Source organism: Verticillium alfalfae, genomic scaffold (assembly GCF_000150825.1).
Source record: "Verticillium alfalfae VaMs.102 supercont1.5 genomic scaffold, whole genome shotgun sequence".
NCBI classification, from domain to species: Eukaryota; Fungi; Ascomycota; class Sordariomycetes; order Glomerellales; family Plectosphaerellaceae; genus Verticillium; species Verticillium alfalfae.
In genome coordinates this window covers 1,234,245-1,251,754 of record NW_003315034.1, presented here as the reverse complement: position 1 = coordinate 1,251,754, position 17,510 = coordinate 1,234,245, and the positions used below count along the sequence as shown (strand labels likewise).

The following is a 17,510-nucleotide window of genomic DNA, read 5'->3' as shown; positions in this document are numbered from 1 at the left end:
GCAGGAATGCGACCACGCGACAGATCTGGCCTCGGCTCTGCGACCAAGTTAAGCGAGCACCAGAAAAAAACAGGGTGTTGATGAGCAAACGATGCCAAAGGCTGTATGTAGGGCGGGGGCACAAGTTATTGTAAACTTGAAAGTCCGATTGCTGTTCTTGCTGAAAGCGAGCTGTTATCTTGTCTCTGTGGCAACCTGGCTGTGTCCTGATCTGGGTTAGTCGGCTTTGGTCCCTGCTGAGGTAGGCGGATAGGTGGGGTGACGTAGGGGTCAGGTTCCGCCCCCAGGTGGTCTGAACATGAGCTGACCACGCTAGGCCCCTTCCGGACTTTTGCTGAAGATGCTATCACCACGACTCTGGTGGCATCAAGATCGCACAATTCTTGGCTGCGCAGTCACTACACCAAAAATGGCCTCCAATCCCCGCCACTTGGTAGCAAGATCTCGCTTCGTGTGCCGGAGCTGTACACAGCGTGCTGCATCCAGAAACAGGAGGCATTTCGCCACAGCTGCCGCGTCCAATCCTGACATCTACGATGTCGTCTGCGTGGGAGGCGGGCCGGCTGGCCTGAGTCTTCTCGCCGCCCTTCGTGAGCAGATACGGATTCCATACTCTCGTTCTTGATCGTACTGATGACCTCGACAGGCTCGAATCCTACCACTTCACGCCTTCGCGTCGCTCTTGTCGAAGCCCAGGACCTGTCGAAGACACGCAACTGGACTCTTCCCGCCGACCGATTCTCGAACCGTTGCAGTTCTCTCACGCCTACCTCTGCGCAATATCTCAACTCGATAGGTGCATGGAGCCACATGAAGCGCGAGCGCATTCAGGCGTATCAGGAGATGCAGGTCTGGGACGGTGTCACTGACGCGCGCATCGAGTTCGACTGGACCCCGGACTCCGTCACATCTGGCGGCAAGACGATTGCCTACATGTGCGAGAACCTCAATCTCACTTCAGGTCTCCTTAAGCGGTTGGAAGAGCTCGGTGGTGTCTCTGTCTTTGATGCCGCCAAAGTGCAGGAGATCACTCTAGGAGAGGAGACCGAGCAGCTGGATCTCAGCCAATGGCCCGTAGTCCACCTTGAGGGTGGCAAACAGTTGCATGCGAGACTTCTCGTTGGCGCTGACGGCGCAAACAGCCCTGTCCGCTCTTTCGCGGACATCAAGAGCCGCGGCTGGGACTACGAGAGGCACGGTGTCGTTGCGACGCTGGAGATGGAAGGTGATGGCTGGGGCGGCGACTACAACAAGACGGCGTATCAACGCTTCCTACCGACTGGCCCCGTGGCCATGCTCCCTCTGCCAGGCAAATACTCGACCCTCGTCTGGTCGACGACGCCGGCCAACGCCGCGCTGCTGAAGAGCCTGGCTCCGAGGGACTTTATCGCGCTGGTTAATGCGGCTTTCCGACTGAGCCCTGTGGATGTCAAATTCATGCATACTACGTCATCCGGTCAAGACGAGGAGCTGCAGTGGAGGCTGAATCACACGCCCGTCGATGTTGCGGCCATCCCCCAAACTGCAGTCGGCGTGCAAGAGGGCACGATTGCATCCTTCCCGCTGAAGCTCCGCCACGCAGACACCTACATCGGGGAGCGCGTGGCCCTCATCGGTGATGCTGCGCACACGATCCACCCTCTTGCTGGACAAGGGCTCAACTCGGGCCAGGGCGACGTCCAGAGCCTCGCCAAGACCATCGAGTACGCCGTTGCCCACGGCCAGGACATCGGCTCGTCCCTGTCGCTTGAGACGTACAATTCGGAGCGGTACGCTGCGAATCATGTCCTTCTCGGTGTTTGCGACAAGCTGCACAAGTTGTACTCTGTCGAGAGCGGGCCGCTGGTGCACCTCCGCTCTCTAGGCCTGAACGCTGTAAACGCTGTGGGCCCTCTCAAAAAGTTCATCATGGATCAGGCGGCGGGCAGTGGAGCTAGGTTTATCTAGGACGTACGTTCCTGCCATGTATTGCTGTATACTTTTGTAACAATTGTAAATCTTGTTCTACTATGACCATGGGATTTGATTGTTCAGGTCTACTCGCACAAGACATACCATTTTTCTTGAAGAAAACTCGCTCGTGCATTATACGGCATTGTACCGTAGACAGCAAGACCACCTCATAGACTGTAGACAGACAAAACCCATTTCTGTATATATTAAGCGTACACATTCTGGTTGCTGCATGGTTGACTTGGGTATATAGAGTCGAGACTACGGGTATGAGAGACGATAAACTTAACTACTGAAGCTCGCGAATAGTCGCATGAGAGCGATGTCAGTCATTCACTGAAAATGAACCATCACCTTTGCCACACGTCGAAATGGCAACTCGTTACGTGTATAGACAGACACTGGGATTCACGGACCGAAGTACAGCGGACAGAACGACGTGAAGCAACAGAATGAGATATATACGGTGATGCACCTTCTCCTTCCGGCCTACAAGTACAAACGGAACAGACCTTACGATCCCGAAATTTCTTTTACCACCTCGCCCTACGTCTACCGATCGACCTCGCCTGTGGGCCACGTTAGCAGGAGGCAAACAATTACAGAAACAGAAAAACATACCGAACACCAGATCCATCGTACCGATAACGGCGACGGCATCGGCCAACATGTGGCCCTTGCAAACATGGTCGAAGCCAGCAAGGTGAGCAAATCCGGGAGCACGAATGTGGACGCGGTATGGCCTCTCGCTACCGTCGCTGACAACGAAGACACCCATCTCGCCCTTAGGGGCCTCGATGGCGGAGTAAGTCTCCCCAGGGGGCACGGCGTAACCCTTGGTGTAGAGGAGGAAGTGGTGGATGAGGGCCTCCATGTTCTCCTTCATGGCGGCACGGGGGGGAGGGGAGACCTTGTAGTCCTCAACACGGACGGGGCCGGCGGGCATCTTGTTCAGGCATTGGTGGATAATGCGAAGGGACTGGCGGAACTCCTCCATGCGGACGAGGTAACGATCGTAGCAGTCGCCGCGGACTCCAACGGGCACGTCGAACTCAACCTGGTCGTAGGCGTCGTAGGGCTGGCTCTTGCGGATATCCCAAGGAACACCAGATCCGCGGAGCATGGGGCCGGTGAAGGAGAGGTTCAGCGCCTCGGCGGCGCTGACGACACCGACACCCTGCAGACGCTGGAGCCAGATTCGGTTGTCAGTCAGCATCTCCTCAGTCTCGTCGAGCCTGTCGCCAAACTGCGTGGCCCACTGGTAGATATCGTCGAGCAGGCCAACGGGGATATCCTGGTGAACGCCACCGGGGCGAACGTAGGCAGCGTGCAAACGGGCACCGGAGACGCGCTCGTAGAATTCCTGCAACAAGTCAATCCACCGTTCTCACGAGTATCTCCGCCGGAAGGGTAACTTACCATGAGCTTCTCACGCTCCTCAAAGCCCCAAAGGAAAGGTGTCAGAGCGCCAACGTCCATGGCGTGGGACAGAACGGACATGAGGTGGTTCAGGACTCGGGTGAGCTCGCCGAACAGGGTGCGGATCCATTTCGCGCGGTCGGGGATTTCGATGTTCAAAAGCTTTTCAACGGCCAACGAGAAGCACTGCTCGTTCGTCATCATGGAGACATAGTCGAGACGGTCGAAGTAGGGAAGAGCCTGGAGGTAGGTCTTGTACTCGATGAGCTTCTCCGTACCACGATGGAGCAGACCGACGTGAGGATCGGCGCGAACAATCTCCTCGCCATTGATCTCAAGAATCAGGCGCAACACGCCGTGGGCGGCGGGATGCTGAGGTCCGAAGTTGACGGTGTAGTGCCTGACCTTCTTGTCCTCGATGCCGTCTTTCGCCGGGCCATGGTCGGTGCCCTTGTGGTTTACGGCGGCGTAGGGATCGGCAGGGTGGTTGAAGTCAGTGTCGACGGGCACGAGCCTGAGTCCCTGAAACTCCGGCGAGGGCTGGGCATATTTTCGGAATGCCGTCGTAGACAAAGGGCGGGCGGCGAGGGAGGTCGTCGTGGCTGGTCGGAGGCATAACCGCTTGGCGCTGTGGCCGGCGAGGCGATAGAGGCTTGCCATTGTGGTCGCAGAGTGGAGAGGGTGTTTGTGGAAGGATCGAGGAGATGAGCCCCCTCAATTGAGCCTCTTCGACTATGCCGCTGACGGTGGCGAGCTTGATTGATGATGGGGGGTTGTCGGCGTGGTATTGTGCGATATGGCCGTCATCTACCTGGCGGGAAAGCTAGCAATGTCGAAGAAATCAGCTACTGCTGATTGGACAGTGGCGCAACGACAAGTTCTTCCGAGTCTGAGCCGACAGACCGTGCCAAATGCCTACATTCGCGCACTGCCAGCAAGCACTTCTGGCAGGATCCACTTCAAGATGTGCTTAAACCGAGCACCTCCAAGAGACAGGACTTGCCCTCAATTGGGCTTCGTATTGTGTTCTATCAATTGCGCCTATGGCGCGCATTTCATTGATTTATTACTAGCGTCTGGCACCGAATATGGATGATCTCTTGTCAACACTGTGCTCTGGAATATGTACAGTATATCTTATCGTTCAAACTGTCACTGCGCACAGTTAACAGTGAGATGTCCGTGCAGAGCCACCTTCACTCGCCATCGCCCGTTTGATCGTGTAAAACAAAAACTGAGCTGTGCCGCCAATCATTCGACCCTTGACCACTTACGCCTGCTTGAAAGATTAGCCAGATTGCCGACTGACGGGTTGTTTGGTCTTCTAGACCACCCATCACTGCTTGAGCAGGCCAACAACGGTCGAAATCTTCCCCCCTGCCTGAGATCTGAACCATGCCATGGCCATTTGGACCCTCTGGCTCATCTGAGGCACCGCCGCCTCAAAAGCCCAGGGACGATAAGGTCGAGGGCAGAGAGCCAGCAAAGTCATGGAATAGTTTGCTTCCCAAACCAGACCCTCCGCTCCAGGCCGCCAAGGAATGGGCTCCCGTCTTCTTGACCGCCGTCGGCTCCCTGGCAGCCTTTATGTTCTACCAATCTTACTTGCGCCGCTTCGCTGGTGCTGCTAGCATCCAAGAGAACTTTTTCCGCAAAAGAAGCCTCCTGGGTAGAGTCACGAGCGTGGGAGATGGTGATGGTTTCCACTTGTATCACACACCAGGAGGGAAACTCGCAGGCTGGGGATGGCTCCGGAAGATCCCAGAAGGAAGATCTAATCTGAAGGGAGAGACTGTAGGTGTAGCATGGAGCATGCCGCAACGAACCACTGACAATTCGCCAGATCTCAATTCGTTTGGCCGGCATCGACGCGCCCGAGGGACCTCATTTCGGACGCCCTGGTCAACCCTTCGCTGCGGAGGCACAAGCTCATCTCTCAAAGTACATCCTCCATCGGCGCGTACGGGCTCATCTCCATAAACGAGACCAGTACAATCGCATCGTGGCAACGGTATCGACAAGACAGCCCTTTATCAAGAAGGATGTTGGCCTCGAAATGTTAAAGCAAGGTCTTGCTACGACGTATGAAGCCAAGAGCGGCGTGGAGTGGGGTGGCAAGGAGAGTATCTACAAGGCGGCCGAAGCGAAGGCGAAAGCCAAAAAGCTCGGGCTGTGGTCGATTAAGGCATCGGAATTTGAAAGCCCTCGCGATTTCAAAAATAGGACGCAGGGAAACGAGAAGAGTGAAAGGGATGTAGAGGGATCTACTGTGCAGAAGCCGTGGTGGCGGCGCTGGCTGACTGGGTGAACGCATGCCCCCTCGACAGGTTGACTCTGGAGACTGCATTTGACTCGCGAAGACTGAAGTATACCCCGCCGATCTGAGTTTCAAAGAAATCATACAACAAATATTCCCGGTATCAATAGTAATGTTGTTTTGCATGATGATTATTGACGACCAGGACCAAAGTCCCGTCGACGGTCCCTTCTCTTCCAGCCAGGGACTGATATGCTGGCTAAGTTGATATGAATGTAATAGGTATGCTTGGTCTGTGTGATGAGAAGGTTGACCCACCTTTACTGCGTGTGGCGACTCACTTGATTGGCCCATGAGACTCGGTGTGCCCCTGTGTGTCGCATCGAGGCTTGAGCGCTCCTGACCTTCTCATCCTCTCAACTCAAACACGCTGCTCTCAACATGACACCTTCATCATCTGGAGATTTCCTATCAGGACCGGCACCCTGACCGCTCGACGGCACCAATAATCTGAGCCCCATCTGGGTGCTTCTACGCGGCGTGCCCTAGATTGGGCTACCACCTATCATCATGGCGACTCTCCAACCACGTGGGTCCTGGTTGCCGGACATCAAGCGGAAAGCCTTTGAGGATGCGAAGAAGATGCAAGCAACTGTAGACAAGCAGTCAGCCGAAACTGGCAAAGATTCGCCTCCCTACCTGCTGAAAGAGCTTATCGGAAAAGGCAGCTTCGGGCGTGTTTACACGGCAACTGATCTGGCGACGAAGATGCTTGTCGCTGTCAAGATCATCGATATTGAAGAGAGCGACACCCAGAACCCCAAGCTTGCCGACACATTTCGGGAGGTCATGGCTGAGATCAACGCTCTCAAGCTCCTCAGTGACAGTGGCGCCAAAAATATCAACGTCGTCATTGATGCGCTCGCCGTCGGCCAATCCATGTGGATGATTACTGAGTATTGCGCCGGCGGTAGCGTGGCGACACTCATGAGACCAACTGCACCCGGTGGTCTGCAGGAGAAATGGATCATCCCTATTTTACGGGAGGTTTCGGAAGCAGTATTTTGGGTTCACCGACAAGGCATCATTCATCGCGACATCAAATGCGCCAACGTCCTGATTACCGAGACTGGGGGTGTGCAATTGTGCGATTTTGGCGTCGCAGGTATCATTGAGACCAAGTTCGACAAGCGTTCTACCTTCATTGGTACGCCGCACTGGATGGCACCCGAGCTCTTTGACCAGAATACTTCCTATGGTACCGAGGTTGATATTTGGGCCTTTGGATCGTTGGTTTACGAGGTAGCCTCAGGCCTGCCGCCCAATGTCATGGCTGGCTTTGATATGTACCAGCTTGGAAACCACCTCAAGTCGCACGCGCCTCGGCTACAAGGTGACCAATACTCGAGCCAATTGAGGGACATGGTCGCATTTTGTCTTCAAGAGGATCCTAAGAAGCGTCCAACCATTGAACAAGTGCAAGATCACCCATACATTCGCAACTCGGCACAGCAATATCCCGGCTCGAGCCTCGCCATGCTCGTTAAAGGCTACAAGCTTTGGGAGTCTCAGGGCGGCATTCGCAGGTCACTTTTCGCCCCTGGAGGCGCGCAAGGTCCTTCAGATATGGACATGTCTGAACTATCGTCGACTGCCCTTGCCAACGACGAGTGGAACTTCAGCACCACTTTGGCATTCGACCAAGAAGTGTTCCAAGATCCCGACACGCAAGCCGTCTTCGATGTCTACGGATCTGGCGTTGATTTTGACCCTGGTCATATGATGCAACCTCAAGCATCCAAACCAAGGTCACGAAGAAGGCCACCTCCTCGGCAACTAGCTGCCATGAAAGTCCCTCTGGAAAAGGTTTTTGACCCGAACACCGTCACGAATTACGAAGAAAACTCTCGCGCCTACTACGGGTTACCTGAACCGCCCCCAACTTCTGATTTGCCCCTAAGAGACGATTCGGCCCAAGCAACAGCAGTACGAGAATCGCTCATTGACCTTGATGCATCACTAAACGGGACCGAACTGTCGAATTATGTCGATATGAACACAATTAGGGCTGGCGAACCACGAATATCAGTTGAGCTCCATGGAGAATCGGGTCACGATTACAGCAACCCACCGCTCAGTGACCCGGCAGATGTGAACCCTAACCGGAGAACCCGAGACTGGAAGTTCCCTTCCATGGCCGCCCCAGCGTCAGCAAATCCCGAGATGTCGCGATTCCCCTTCAACGATGAGCGAACAACACCCGGCTCATCAAACCGGCCGCAGCTCCTCCACCAGGCCACCGAACCGCTCACCGTGCCTAACTACAGAGAAGCGGACCTTAGTGTGCCGAGGCCGAGTACTCAAGCCAGCATGCGAGAATCAGTCAGCAGCCTGATTGATCTTGATATGGGCACTGTTACTCTGCCACCTGGTCAGGGCAACAGTCGCGAGTCGATCAATAGCCTTATCGATCTCGATATGAGCGAGATTGAGCCTCAACTCGGCATACAGGCCAGTCGTGAATCAGTCAGCAGCCTCATTGACCTCGATATGAGCATGCCAGAACTCACCCGCCCTTCAACGGCCAATTCTGACGTCGCCTCCGTCACTGGCTCGGAGATGAGCCTGGCAAACCCGTTTGACTTGGAGCGTCACGCCTCTCTCTACGTCCCATCCTCCAACCGAGAACCCTCGATCTATGTGTCTGATGACTCCAACTTCATGTCCGCTATCCCTAAAGGAAACGAGGAGTTTTCCAACGGTCTCGCAGGCCTCGCCATCACGGACGGTCCGCGTCCCGACTCGTCAATGTCTCACCGCATGCGTCCGAGTAACGGCAGCAGCATCAGCAGCCTTGGCGCCAGCAGCACAACTTCTGGCCTGCGACTCGACACGACCGGTTTCGCGGGCCCTTCATACCCGGACAACAGTGGCGAGTTCCTTACCCCGCAGACCATGCGGTCTGTCCACACAGGGCCCTCCCCGGCGGTACAAGAAGGTAATAAGCAAGACGAATCGCCCATGCCGCCGGCACCGGCGCCGCCGTCAGTCCGGGCCATGCAAGGCCAGGCAGACGCCGAGGAAGTGAAAGAAGAGCTGAGGCGCATGACGATGAGTTTGGGTGAGCATCTGGCGTTCATGAACCAGTATCTCTCCGCCATGCCTGTTCGAAATCCGGGATTCGATGGCGGTGAAGGAGCGAGACGGTGAGAAAGGAGCTAGGAAAAGACCTCTCTCTCTCTCATGTATCATCTGCATGGACATGTCGTCGGCGCTTCCGGGGCAATCGCCATGCCATCACATACTGTCTTACTACCAATGCCGTAGAAGGCCTGCTGAGCATAACAGGAATGAGTACCAATACAGGCGAGGCGTTAGCGAAGCTCTATTAGAATGACATTATTATTATATCTGGTCTCTGAACTCATCCTATGTGAACCCAATCATGTCTCCCATCAACAGCGCGCGGTGGCGCTCCATGGCTTCTTGCAGCGTGATGAGCACGCCGGCCGACAGCATCTTGACCTGATTCTCCTGGCCGCCGTCGTCGCCGCGGGTGCCATTGAAGACGCCGGACACCCACTCCTGCGTCTCAACGATCTCGCGGGGCATGTCGGCACAGAGCTTGCGAAGGCCATCAGAGGACCCGGCAGCATTGACCTCGAACAAGGCAGCAAGGGCGATCAACAGGGCATGCGTCGTGGGAAGATCAGGAGCTGCCTGTGCGCGCAGACCAAGGATCAGATTCCAGAGCTCGGCGGTCATCTGCGGGAGGACAAGGGTCGAGGGACCGGCCGCGTGTATGAGAACGGCAAGGGTCTTGAGATACAGAGAAAGAAGGTGCGGTTGGAAGAGAGGAGCGTTGCGCCGATGGGAGGCTGGCGAGCGAAGGGCGTGCTGAAGGCGAGCGGTCAAGGGGAAGAAGAAGTTGGTAGCAATCAGGGAGGCAATCGTGTTGGGGATGGAGCGGAGTCGCGGCTTTGGCTTGGCGGTCGATTTAGGTTGCCCCTGAGCGTTAAGGCGCGAGGTGAACGAAGATAGCTTGAGAATGTCTGGACCTGTAGCTGCATCGGCGGCTTTGGCCGCCAAAGGAGCGAGGAAAGAAGAGGTGAGATTCTGGGCAATGCTATCCAGAGCGGTTGCCGGGATCGCTTTCAGATTGGACCCTGAGCCAGCCTCCAGTCGGTTTGCATGTATAGATGCTTCTTCTAGGTACATCCTCTCCATGCGTTCAGGCAGACGCTTTGAGGGGAATGAAGCGGCAGCGGCGAACTCCGAGGTGTCGTGCCCTGATAGTTCTCTGGCACTGAGGCCCAGCACAATGAGAATGGATGCTCGTTGAGAAATGGAGTAGTCGCCATCATAAAGGGTCTTGGCGAACCAGGGAGCCATCACCTTCGGCTGTGCGACTATGAGAGCTATCATGCTTTGTAGACGGAGCTCGTAAAAATTGGCAATGTCAAATTTGTCCTGAAGACCTACTAATTGGGACGCAAGCTCATCGGCGTGAGCGCTGACCTCGGAGCCGAAGTTTGCCTTTCGCCTGATCAATGAAGGGGATGTTTCTAGAGCCAACTTTTGCTTATCATAGTTATTGTCGTCTCGAAGATATGTGATAAGGTCGCGGATGTACACGGGAGCTTTAGGCTTATCCCTCCGGACAAGGGTAGCATCTTCGTCGGAATCCTCAGCGTCGTCATCTGGCTTATTGTACACCATGAGGTCATCGTCTTCGCTCTCGGAGGAATCTTCGACCTCTTCGATAATGAAACCAGTGTTCCTAGGAGGTAAAGCCCGGTCGAGTAATTGGGTTAGCTGGCGCTGGCTTGAAGTTTGGCTCTCAGGCTTCACAGCTGAAGCTGAGACGAGAGGCTCCGACTGGCCCGACTTCGTCGGCCATTGTGGGCAGTGACTTATACCACTTTGCTTCCTCGCTGTCCATTTCATCTGTCTTGAAGTCGAGCTTGTTCTGGTTCGTGTCGGACAATGAAGATAATGCCTCGCCAATTGCCATGCCGAGTAGTCTAGCCTTCACCTGAGTCGAGTTTAAGCGATTCGAGATTGTTTGAAGGTAACTTCCGGATCTCATAATCATCTTCAGCTTCACAGCCGAAGCTCGATGGACGTAACCCGCTGTTAGGAGCAATACTTGGGCGTGTGCTAGACCATGTCAGCTCAGCTAGTAGGCTGCAGGCCTCTTTTGGACTGGTACCTTCTTGTTGTAGCATAGGCGAGTGCTTGATATAGAGCTGGTCACCGAATTGACTGAGACTCTTCTCTAGGACCTGACTTGCGCACTCCTTGTCTTTTCCAACGACGGCCACGACGGCTCGTCGGATGCCGATGGCCTCGCCGAGTCCTGCACCAGTAGAATTTGTGAGCCATAAGACGAGATGGTTCATTCTGCTATCGTTATTCGTTACAAGCTTTCCGAGGACACCGGCAGCTGCCGATATTTTCTTTCTCGCCTCAGGGGACCCGGATGAACCCAATGGATTCAAGTGTGTGTCTGCAAGGTACTTGACAACCGCGTAAAGCATGCGTTTTTGCTCAAGCTGCGAGAAGTGGCCAAAAAGACGCACGAAGGCGTTTGTGCTGGCATCCGGACCTAGGAGTAGATCTTGGATAGATGTTTGTTCAGTGCTCCGAGTATCCTAGCCGGAGTCCGCGAACAAATAGCTCAGCACATAGCTTTTCATCATCAGAAGACGGACCGTTTGATACCCAAGCCACAATGCTTCTTCCTAGCCACTTGCTATAGAGCAATCCATCTGACACCCAGGCATTCTTGTGAGTGGAAAGCTCCTTTTGCAAGATGGATTGTGCCTCAGCTGCGCTGGGAAACTAACTTCCCGCCAGCGAAGAAGCCTACCAGCTCATGGGCCATAGCCTTCCTCCGAACGGGATTATCTAGATGCGGCAGACCTGATGACCAAAGCGCCATCAACTGAAGATCTCCATCGAGGATGTTTGTGAAGACTTGAAGCAGAATATCGAGATTCATGGCTATGTCGGGTCTCTTGACTGATTGTCCACCAGCCTTGAATTCCTGTGTCAATGCCTTGACCCGTGCAACAAGAGCATTGGCACCCGTGAGGTTACGGAGACATCTCAGCAGAAGGGATAGGTCTTCGGCATCTCCATCTCTAAGAACCGGCCAGTAGTTTGGGATAATCTCAGAGACAAGAACTTGGATGACCCGGGCAGATTCGGAGGTCGGGTCTGCGGTCTTGTCGTTGCGACTTGCCAGCTTGAGGGCTGAGATCAAGGTGTCATAGTCCGGTTGGCTCATCAGCTTCTCAAGAACTGTGCCATCCGAAGACGAGGTTTTGAGCTTGTTGACCTCGTCAGCGGAGCTGGGCGACCGAGAGAGTCCGAACGGAGAGCCAGACGCCCTCGGCTTCAGATATGTCTGGCTGACTGGCGTCAAGAAATCGTCCATAGCTTATTTGAAATAGTGTGTACCAGCGTGGCTCGTGATTTGACCGGTGTTTGAGATACGTGCGCGGGTATCATTGCGCAAAGTTTTGGTTCAGTCTCCAGATATCGGAAAGAAGCAGCTCTTACGGTGTATCTTGTTGTAAAAGACTAGCTGTTCCTTCGTCAAACGGCACTGAGGTTAACCATTCGCACCGTGCGTTTGGTGACTTCCTGGGATGTCAGTCGCCCCACCTCCTACAGCGCGCATTGCTAATCGATAAGCAATGACTCCATTTCACTGAGCTGCATCAGCTGGGGTTCGCTATGAGCTCACCGAAACCACCAAGAGCTGCCCCTCTACAGATGCGGCGACTACCAGCATCGGCCTTTGCCATTACATCCAGCCCTTCCCAACCACACAAAGATTCAGATCAATATGGCACAAGCTGTAGTGGCTTCAAGGCCAGTTGATGAAACAGCAAGATGGTATGCGCCCGCGGTCTGATCTGCTCAAACTGGAGCTGACGGTTCCGTCGCAGGACCTACCTCGACACCATCCGCAAGAACCCCGGGCCCTTCACCGATCCAATTGCTGGTACGCAAGAGGCGATCGACCAGTTCGACCAAATCAAAGTCTTGTGCGTGACGACTTGCGCTCGAGGTCGTCGTACTATGCTAACAACTGTACAGGGTTATGTTCGTTACCCGGCATGCACTTCCCTGTCCAATTGCTAACCCCAAGTAGTGGTGCGGGAGGTTTGGGATGCGAAATTCTCAAAAACCTCGCCATGTCCAAGTTCAAAGACATACACGTGATTGATATGGGTAAGGTGCTCCGTGAGGATGAAAGCCCCGGGACGCCTGGCTGACCTCCGTGCAGACACAATCGACATCTCGAATCTCAACCGACAATTCCTCTTTCGAAAGTCTGACGTTGGCAAGTACAAGGCAGATATCGCAGCCGAGTTTGTCATGAAAAGAGTCAAGGGCGTCAACATCACGGCACACAGCTGTCGTATCCAGGACTTCGACACCGACTTCTACAAGCAGTTCCAGTTTGTTATTTGCGGCTTGGACAGCATTGAAGCACGGAGGTGGATCAACGCCATGTTGGTGTCCATAGCCGAGGAGGGAGAGGACGCAGACTGCCTGATCCCCATGATTGATGGCGGCACCGAGGGCTTCAAGGGACAGGCGCGTGTCATTGTGCCTTCCATCACATCTTGCATCGAGTGCCAGCTCGACATGCACGCGCCGAGAGCAGCTGTGCCGCTCTGCACCATCGCTTCCATTCCCCGTCAGCCAGAGCACTGCATCGAGTGGGCGCACGTCATTGCGTGGGAAAAAGAGAGGCCCTTCCCTCAGCTCGACAAGGACGACCCGGAACACATCACATGGCTGTACCAGAAGGCACTCGCGCGCGCAAACGAGTTCAACATCACAGGCGTGACGTACGCATCAACGCAAGGCGTTGTGAAGAACATCATACCCGCCATTGCTTCCACAAATGCCATTATTGCCGCCGCCTGCTGCAACGAGGCATTCAAGCTTGCCAGTTCGGCCGCGCCTCCGCTCGGCATGGAAGAGAACTATATGATGTACTCTGGCAACGACAGCATCTACACATACACTTTTAAGCACGAGAAGAAGGACGACTGTCCCGTGTGCGGCCAGCAGGCACGGCCACTGGAGGTCAAGCCGACGATGACGCTGCAAGAGCTGGTGGATTCGCTGGCAGTGCGGCCTGAGGCGCAGCTCAAGAAGCCATCCCTCCGAGGCGAGGGCAAGACACTGTACATGCAGTTTCCTCCGTCGCTGGAGGAGAAGACGAGGCCGAACCTCGAGAAGACTCTGGAGGAGCTCGAGCTTGTGGATGGGCAGAACGTAGTGGTGACTGATCCCGCGTTCCCTCTGGAGTTCAACTTTTTCCTGCGGTTCAACCAGAACGCTTGAGGAGGGTCTTGCGCTGCGCGTGGAATGGGACACCTACACATAGATGATATGACGAAATGACTTCCCTCCCGAGACAGGGCCTGGACGATATGACGATGGGACGTTGGTATCATGATTTATTTTGGTCTTCCTAAATCCAATCCATTCCCCATGCCAGAAAACAAGCAAAACACCGGATTTCTACCTGTAAAAAAGAAAGGGTATGTACAATAAGGGTCCCGCCGCGCCACCTGTATCAAAGCCCCGTACATGCATCACCTGACCATGTTGATGACCTGCTGCTCGAGACGCGCACACTTCTTCTTCATCGTCTTGATGGCCTCGAGAAGCAGCTCGTCGCTGTCCCACTGACCAGTGGCGGCCTCAATGGCGAAAATGAAGTGGTCGCGGCGGCGGCCGAGCTTGACCTTGCCCTGGAATTCGGCGTGGCGCAGGCACTCGCGCGAGACGGTGTCCTTCATGGCGTCGCGGACGACGGCCTTGCGCTCGCCCTCGTGGCCCTCGTAGCCGGAGCCGGGTGTGCGGGCCTCATCGGCAGAAACGCGTTCGATGCCGATGACGCCGGCGGGGAAGCAGCGGGCGAACTTGTCGGCGTCGGCGCCCAGGATGGGGCGGGTGATGGTGATGGTGGGGAGAAGGCGATAGGAGGCGGTGGCGACGGGCGAGAACTTTGCGTGGTCGGAGCCGATGCCCTTGTGCATGTGCATGTCCATCTCGAGGACCTGGCCGGGACGCAACTTGGCGAGGAGGATGTCCGGGTTCGTAGGGCGAACAGTGTTGAGCGGCCCGTCAAAGTACTCGAGCTGGCGTCCCGAGGGCACATACTCGATGTCGGAGGCGTGGACGTGGGCATTGCGGAAGGCCTTGGTCGAGTCGATCTCGCCGGGCGCGGCGTCGGGGTTGCGCGTGCACTCGATACGGAGTCGAAGTTGGACAGTGTTGTAGTCAAAGATGTCGCCGGGGGTGCCGTCGGGGTTCTTCTTTCGCCAGCGGAGGAAGTCGCGCAGGCCTGCCTTGTTGGCTGTGAAGGGAACGAGACCCAAACGGTGTGCTAGGACCTCGTCCTGGATGACTGAGGTGTTGTTATAGATGTAAACCGTCTCGATGGCGAGGGTGGGGATTTCGGAGATGAGGATGCGACGGAGCGCATTGGCGATGGAGGCGTCGACACCAATGAGGGAGAAGGATGACTCGGAGGGAGAGAGTTGGTGATAACGCACGCGAAAGTTCTCGCGGAACGTGTCGAGCGACCAGCTGTTATCCTCACCAGGATAGTTGCCGGGGAAGTCGGTGGAGGCTACATCGTAGACGACCTCTTTTTCAATGCTGACTGTCTAATAGCGCAGGCGCAATCAGTAACAGCTCGTTATGCAGATTTCTTGTGACAACTCACGTTCCGCTTCTCCAGCTCAGCAGCGGTGGGCGTCACGTATGGAGCCATTGTATCTGTGTGGTGGTGCTGGGCGCCGTGGGTGTTGGTGACGAAGCTCTCGGGATGCGCTGGGAAATTTTTCGATTGGGACCCCTCAAGACGGGCGTTATCTTATCGGCGCAATCGACGCTGGCGTACGTTGATCTTTCGTGGTACAGGCACCTTGTCTGGTGGGGCACCAAAGTGCGAGAAAGACTTTGGATACAACAGTTTCTTACGTCATCCACCAGCCCACACCAGCCCAGTGGCAGAACACTCAGATGCCAAAAACGGGGGCTCGCGTCGAATAGTATATCTGGACCATTTGTTGCGTCCAAGGTTTTGCATAGAGCTGCGATTTCATACCCACGAGACATCGTCGCTGCTGCAGCCTCATTGCCAAAATCCGTGCAAAGGACTTTGGCTGGTTAGCTTGATCCTAAACCCGTAGCACTTTGACGCTGGAGTCATGTCGCTTGCTGCTCGATCGACCAACAAGCTTCCCGCCATTTCAATTGAACAGACCGATTCGAATAAGACGAGCTCATAATCTTGTTCGGCATCGTCTTGGCGGTTCAACTGCGCGCCGAATTCGAGCCATGGCAAGTTACGACATCGACTCCAGCGCCATATCATTTATGATTCCTCACCTGGGCCCTTCATTCTCGAGAATGGTTTCCTCACATCAAAACGATGGACTGTACCAATATCGTCTCTAGTAGTACTCTCATTCAGTCGCACATCACCTTCGCTCACAAAACAGACGGACAGACAGGCATGACGACTGCAAACAACACAAGACTCATTTCCCAAGTCCTGCAACCATCTTGGCATGAATCACCTTCCAGTTGCCCTCACACTGCCCCTTGACGGTCCCCACGAGAAGCCTTGAGCACTTGATCGTCACAAATTCTTTCATCTCCGGCCCCTCGCCCTCGCCCTCAATGGTCCACACAGTCTCGAGCACGATGCCCATGGGACTCCGAATCCGCACGAAAAGCCCACCGGCGAGGTTCGTAAACTCGTAGGTACTGACAATGTCCGAGTCCCAAAGACCCGCGGGCAACGCGTGGACGATGTCTGTGACCTGATAGCACTTGGTGTCGCCGAGGGGCGTGATGCCCGCGGGCAGCGGGGCAGGAGAAGGGCTCGTGATGAGTTCAAACTTGGACATAGCGGGGGAGCACTGTATAACGTGCTCGTGGTCGTGGAGCATGGCAATAGCATCAGTGCGTGTGGCGGGGGACGGGATTGGGGTGATGTGAGTGAGGCTCTGGGAAGTATTGAGAAAGCCTGGGACAGTGTGAGTGAGTGTACGCTGGAGAAGTAAGTGGCGCGACGTGACGTACTAGCCATGGTTGCCGGATTACAATGCTATTTTTACTTCAGATGTCGGGGATAATGTGGTATGCTCTAATTCAGCCAAAGGGTGATGCTGTCTTCAAAGAATGATGCTGAATATGAATTGTGGACGTCTTTTCGCCAACGAAAGTAGGCATTGGCGTCGACACACAAGGTGTCTCACAAGCCGAGTGTCCCTGCCGTTACGACTGACGCGCGGTGTCCTGCGCACGTCGATCAGGGGTTGAGGTGGGTCCTGTTATGCTGGCCATCTACCTTATGCTCCATAGCGATGGCTGCTTCTAAGTACATATTGATCGTAAATCCAACCTTATCCTCCCAAGCTCGTATGCTGGAAAGTCAAACTGAAGGTGTCGGGTCTTCGACCAAATTCCTTGATTATTTGTAGTGATCACGAATCGAACAATTGGTCCAGCGCATCGCGAAGCCCAGTCTGCCACCGCCTTGTTGTACTCAGGCGGTTCTATTCGTCGCACTTCATCATCAGCTCGAATATAATGCTTGGCGTATTGGAGGAAGGAAAGTCTGCAATTCAACTGCACTTGGAGTGTATGTCGCTTCTTCAGACTTCCTACAATATGCATAGGGGCTGCCCTCCTAAACAAACATGTAAGGTCCATCGCATGGTGAGACGAAGAGGATCATCTATTGTGGTGGCAAAGAAAAGAACATGACTTAACACGAGGGGCTGGAAACAAGTGATAAGCAGCAAGTAGTTGATGTAGAAGAAAAGCA

At 54.8% G+C, this 17,510-nt stretch overlaps 8 protein-coding genes across 8 annotated transcripts; 4 read left to right on the top strand and 4 right to left on the bottom strand.

Annotated features, from left to right (window-relative positions):
- Positions 1-409: 409 nt before the first annotated feature.
- VDBG_04706 (ubiquinone biosynthesis monooxygenase COQ6) lies at positions 410-1,947 on the top strand (the record flags this gene model as incomplete). Its single annotated transcript, XM_003005054.1, has 2 exons — positions 410-590; positions 647-1,947. 2 exons carry the CDS (start codon positions 410-412, stop codon positions 1,945-1,947), a joined length of 1,482 nt encoding a protein of 493 aa, XP_003005100.1.
- A 558-nt stretch (positions 1,948-2,505) lies between these two features.
- On the bottom strand, positions 2,506-4,241 carry VDBG_04705 (NADH-ubiquinone oxidoreductase 49 kDa subunit; the record flags this gene model as incomplete). Its single annotated transcript, XM_003005053.1, has 3 exons — positions 2,506-2,522; positions 2,575-3,316; positions 3,373-4,241. 3 exons carry the CDS (start codon positions 4,030-4,032, stop codon positions 2,506-2,508), a joined length of 1,419 nt encoding a protein of 472 aa, XP_003005099.1.
- Positions 4,242-4,577: 336 nt separating this feature from the next.
- VDBG_04704 (DUF339 domain-containing protein) lies at positions 4,578-5,797 on the top strand (the record flags this gene model as incomplete). Its single annotated transcript, XM_003005052.1, has 2 exons — positions 4,578-5,166; positions 5,216-5,797. 2 exons carry the CDS (start codon positions 4,768-4,770, stop codon positions 5,678-5,680), a joined length of 864 nt encoding a protein of 287 aa, XP_003005098.1.
- A 402-nt stretch (positions 5,798-6,199) lies between these two features.
- VDBG_04703 (serine/threonine-protein kinase nak1) lies at positions 6,200-8,839 on the top strand (the record flags this gene model as incomplete). Its single annotated transcript, XM_003005051.1, has 1 exon — positions 6,200-8,839. The coding sequence occupies one exon, from the start codon at positions 6,200-6,202 to the stop codon at positions 8,837-8,839; it is 2,640 nt and encodes an 879-aa protein (XP_003005097.1).
- A 219-nt stretch (positions 8,840-9,058) lies between these two features.
- Positions 9,059-12,071, bottom strand: VDBG_04702 (conserved hypothetical protein; the record flags this gene model as incomplete). The annotated part of the gene is made up of 3 exons (XM_003005050.1): positions 9,059-10,563; positions 10,842-11,237; positions 11,555-12,071. The coding sequence occupies 3 exons, from the start codon at positions 12,069-12,071 to the stop codon at positions 9,059-9,061; spliced, it is 2,418 nt and encodes an 805-aa protein (XP_003005096.1).
- A 414-nt stretch (positions 12,072-12,485) lies between these two features.
- On the top strand, positions 12,486-14,002 carry VDBG_04701 (NEDD8-activating enzyme E1 catalytic subunit; the record flags this gene model as incomplete). The annotated part of the gene is made up of 4 exons (XM_003005049.1): positions 12,486-12,535; positions 12,589-12,687; positions 12,795-12,874; positions 12,930-14,002. The coding sequence occupies 4 exons, from the start codon at positions 12,486-12,488 to the stop codon at positions 14,000-14,002; spliced, it is 1,302 nt and encodes a 433-aa protein (XP_003005095.1).
- A 254-nt stretch (positions 14,003-14,256) lies between these two features.
- Positions 14,257-15,443, bottom strand: VDBG_04700 (DNA-directed RNA polymerases I and III subunit RPAC1; the record flags this gene model as incomplete). The annotated part of the gene is made up of 2 exons (XM_003005048.1): positions 14,257-15,336; positions 15,396-15,443. 2 exons carry the CDS (start codon positions 15,441-15,443, stop codon positions 14,257-14,259), a joined length of 1,128 nt encoding a protein of 375 aa, XP_003005094.1.
- A 510-nt stretch (positions 15,444-15,953) lies between these two features.
- VDBG_04699 (conserved hypothetical protein) lies at positions 15,954-16,886 on the bottom strand (the record flags this gene model as incomplete). The annotated part of the gene is made up of 2 exons (XM_003005047.1): positions 15,954-16,706; positions 16,763-16,886. The coding sequence occupies 2 exons, from the start codon at positions 16,767-16,769 to the stop codon at positions 16,216-16,218; spliced, it is 498 nt and encodes a 165-aa protein (XP_003005093.1).
- Between the last annotated feature and the right edge of the window lie 624 nt (positions 16,887-17,510).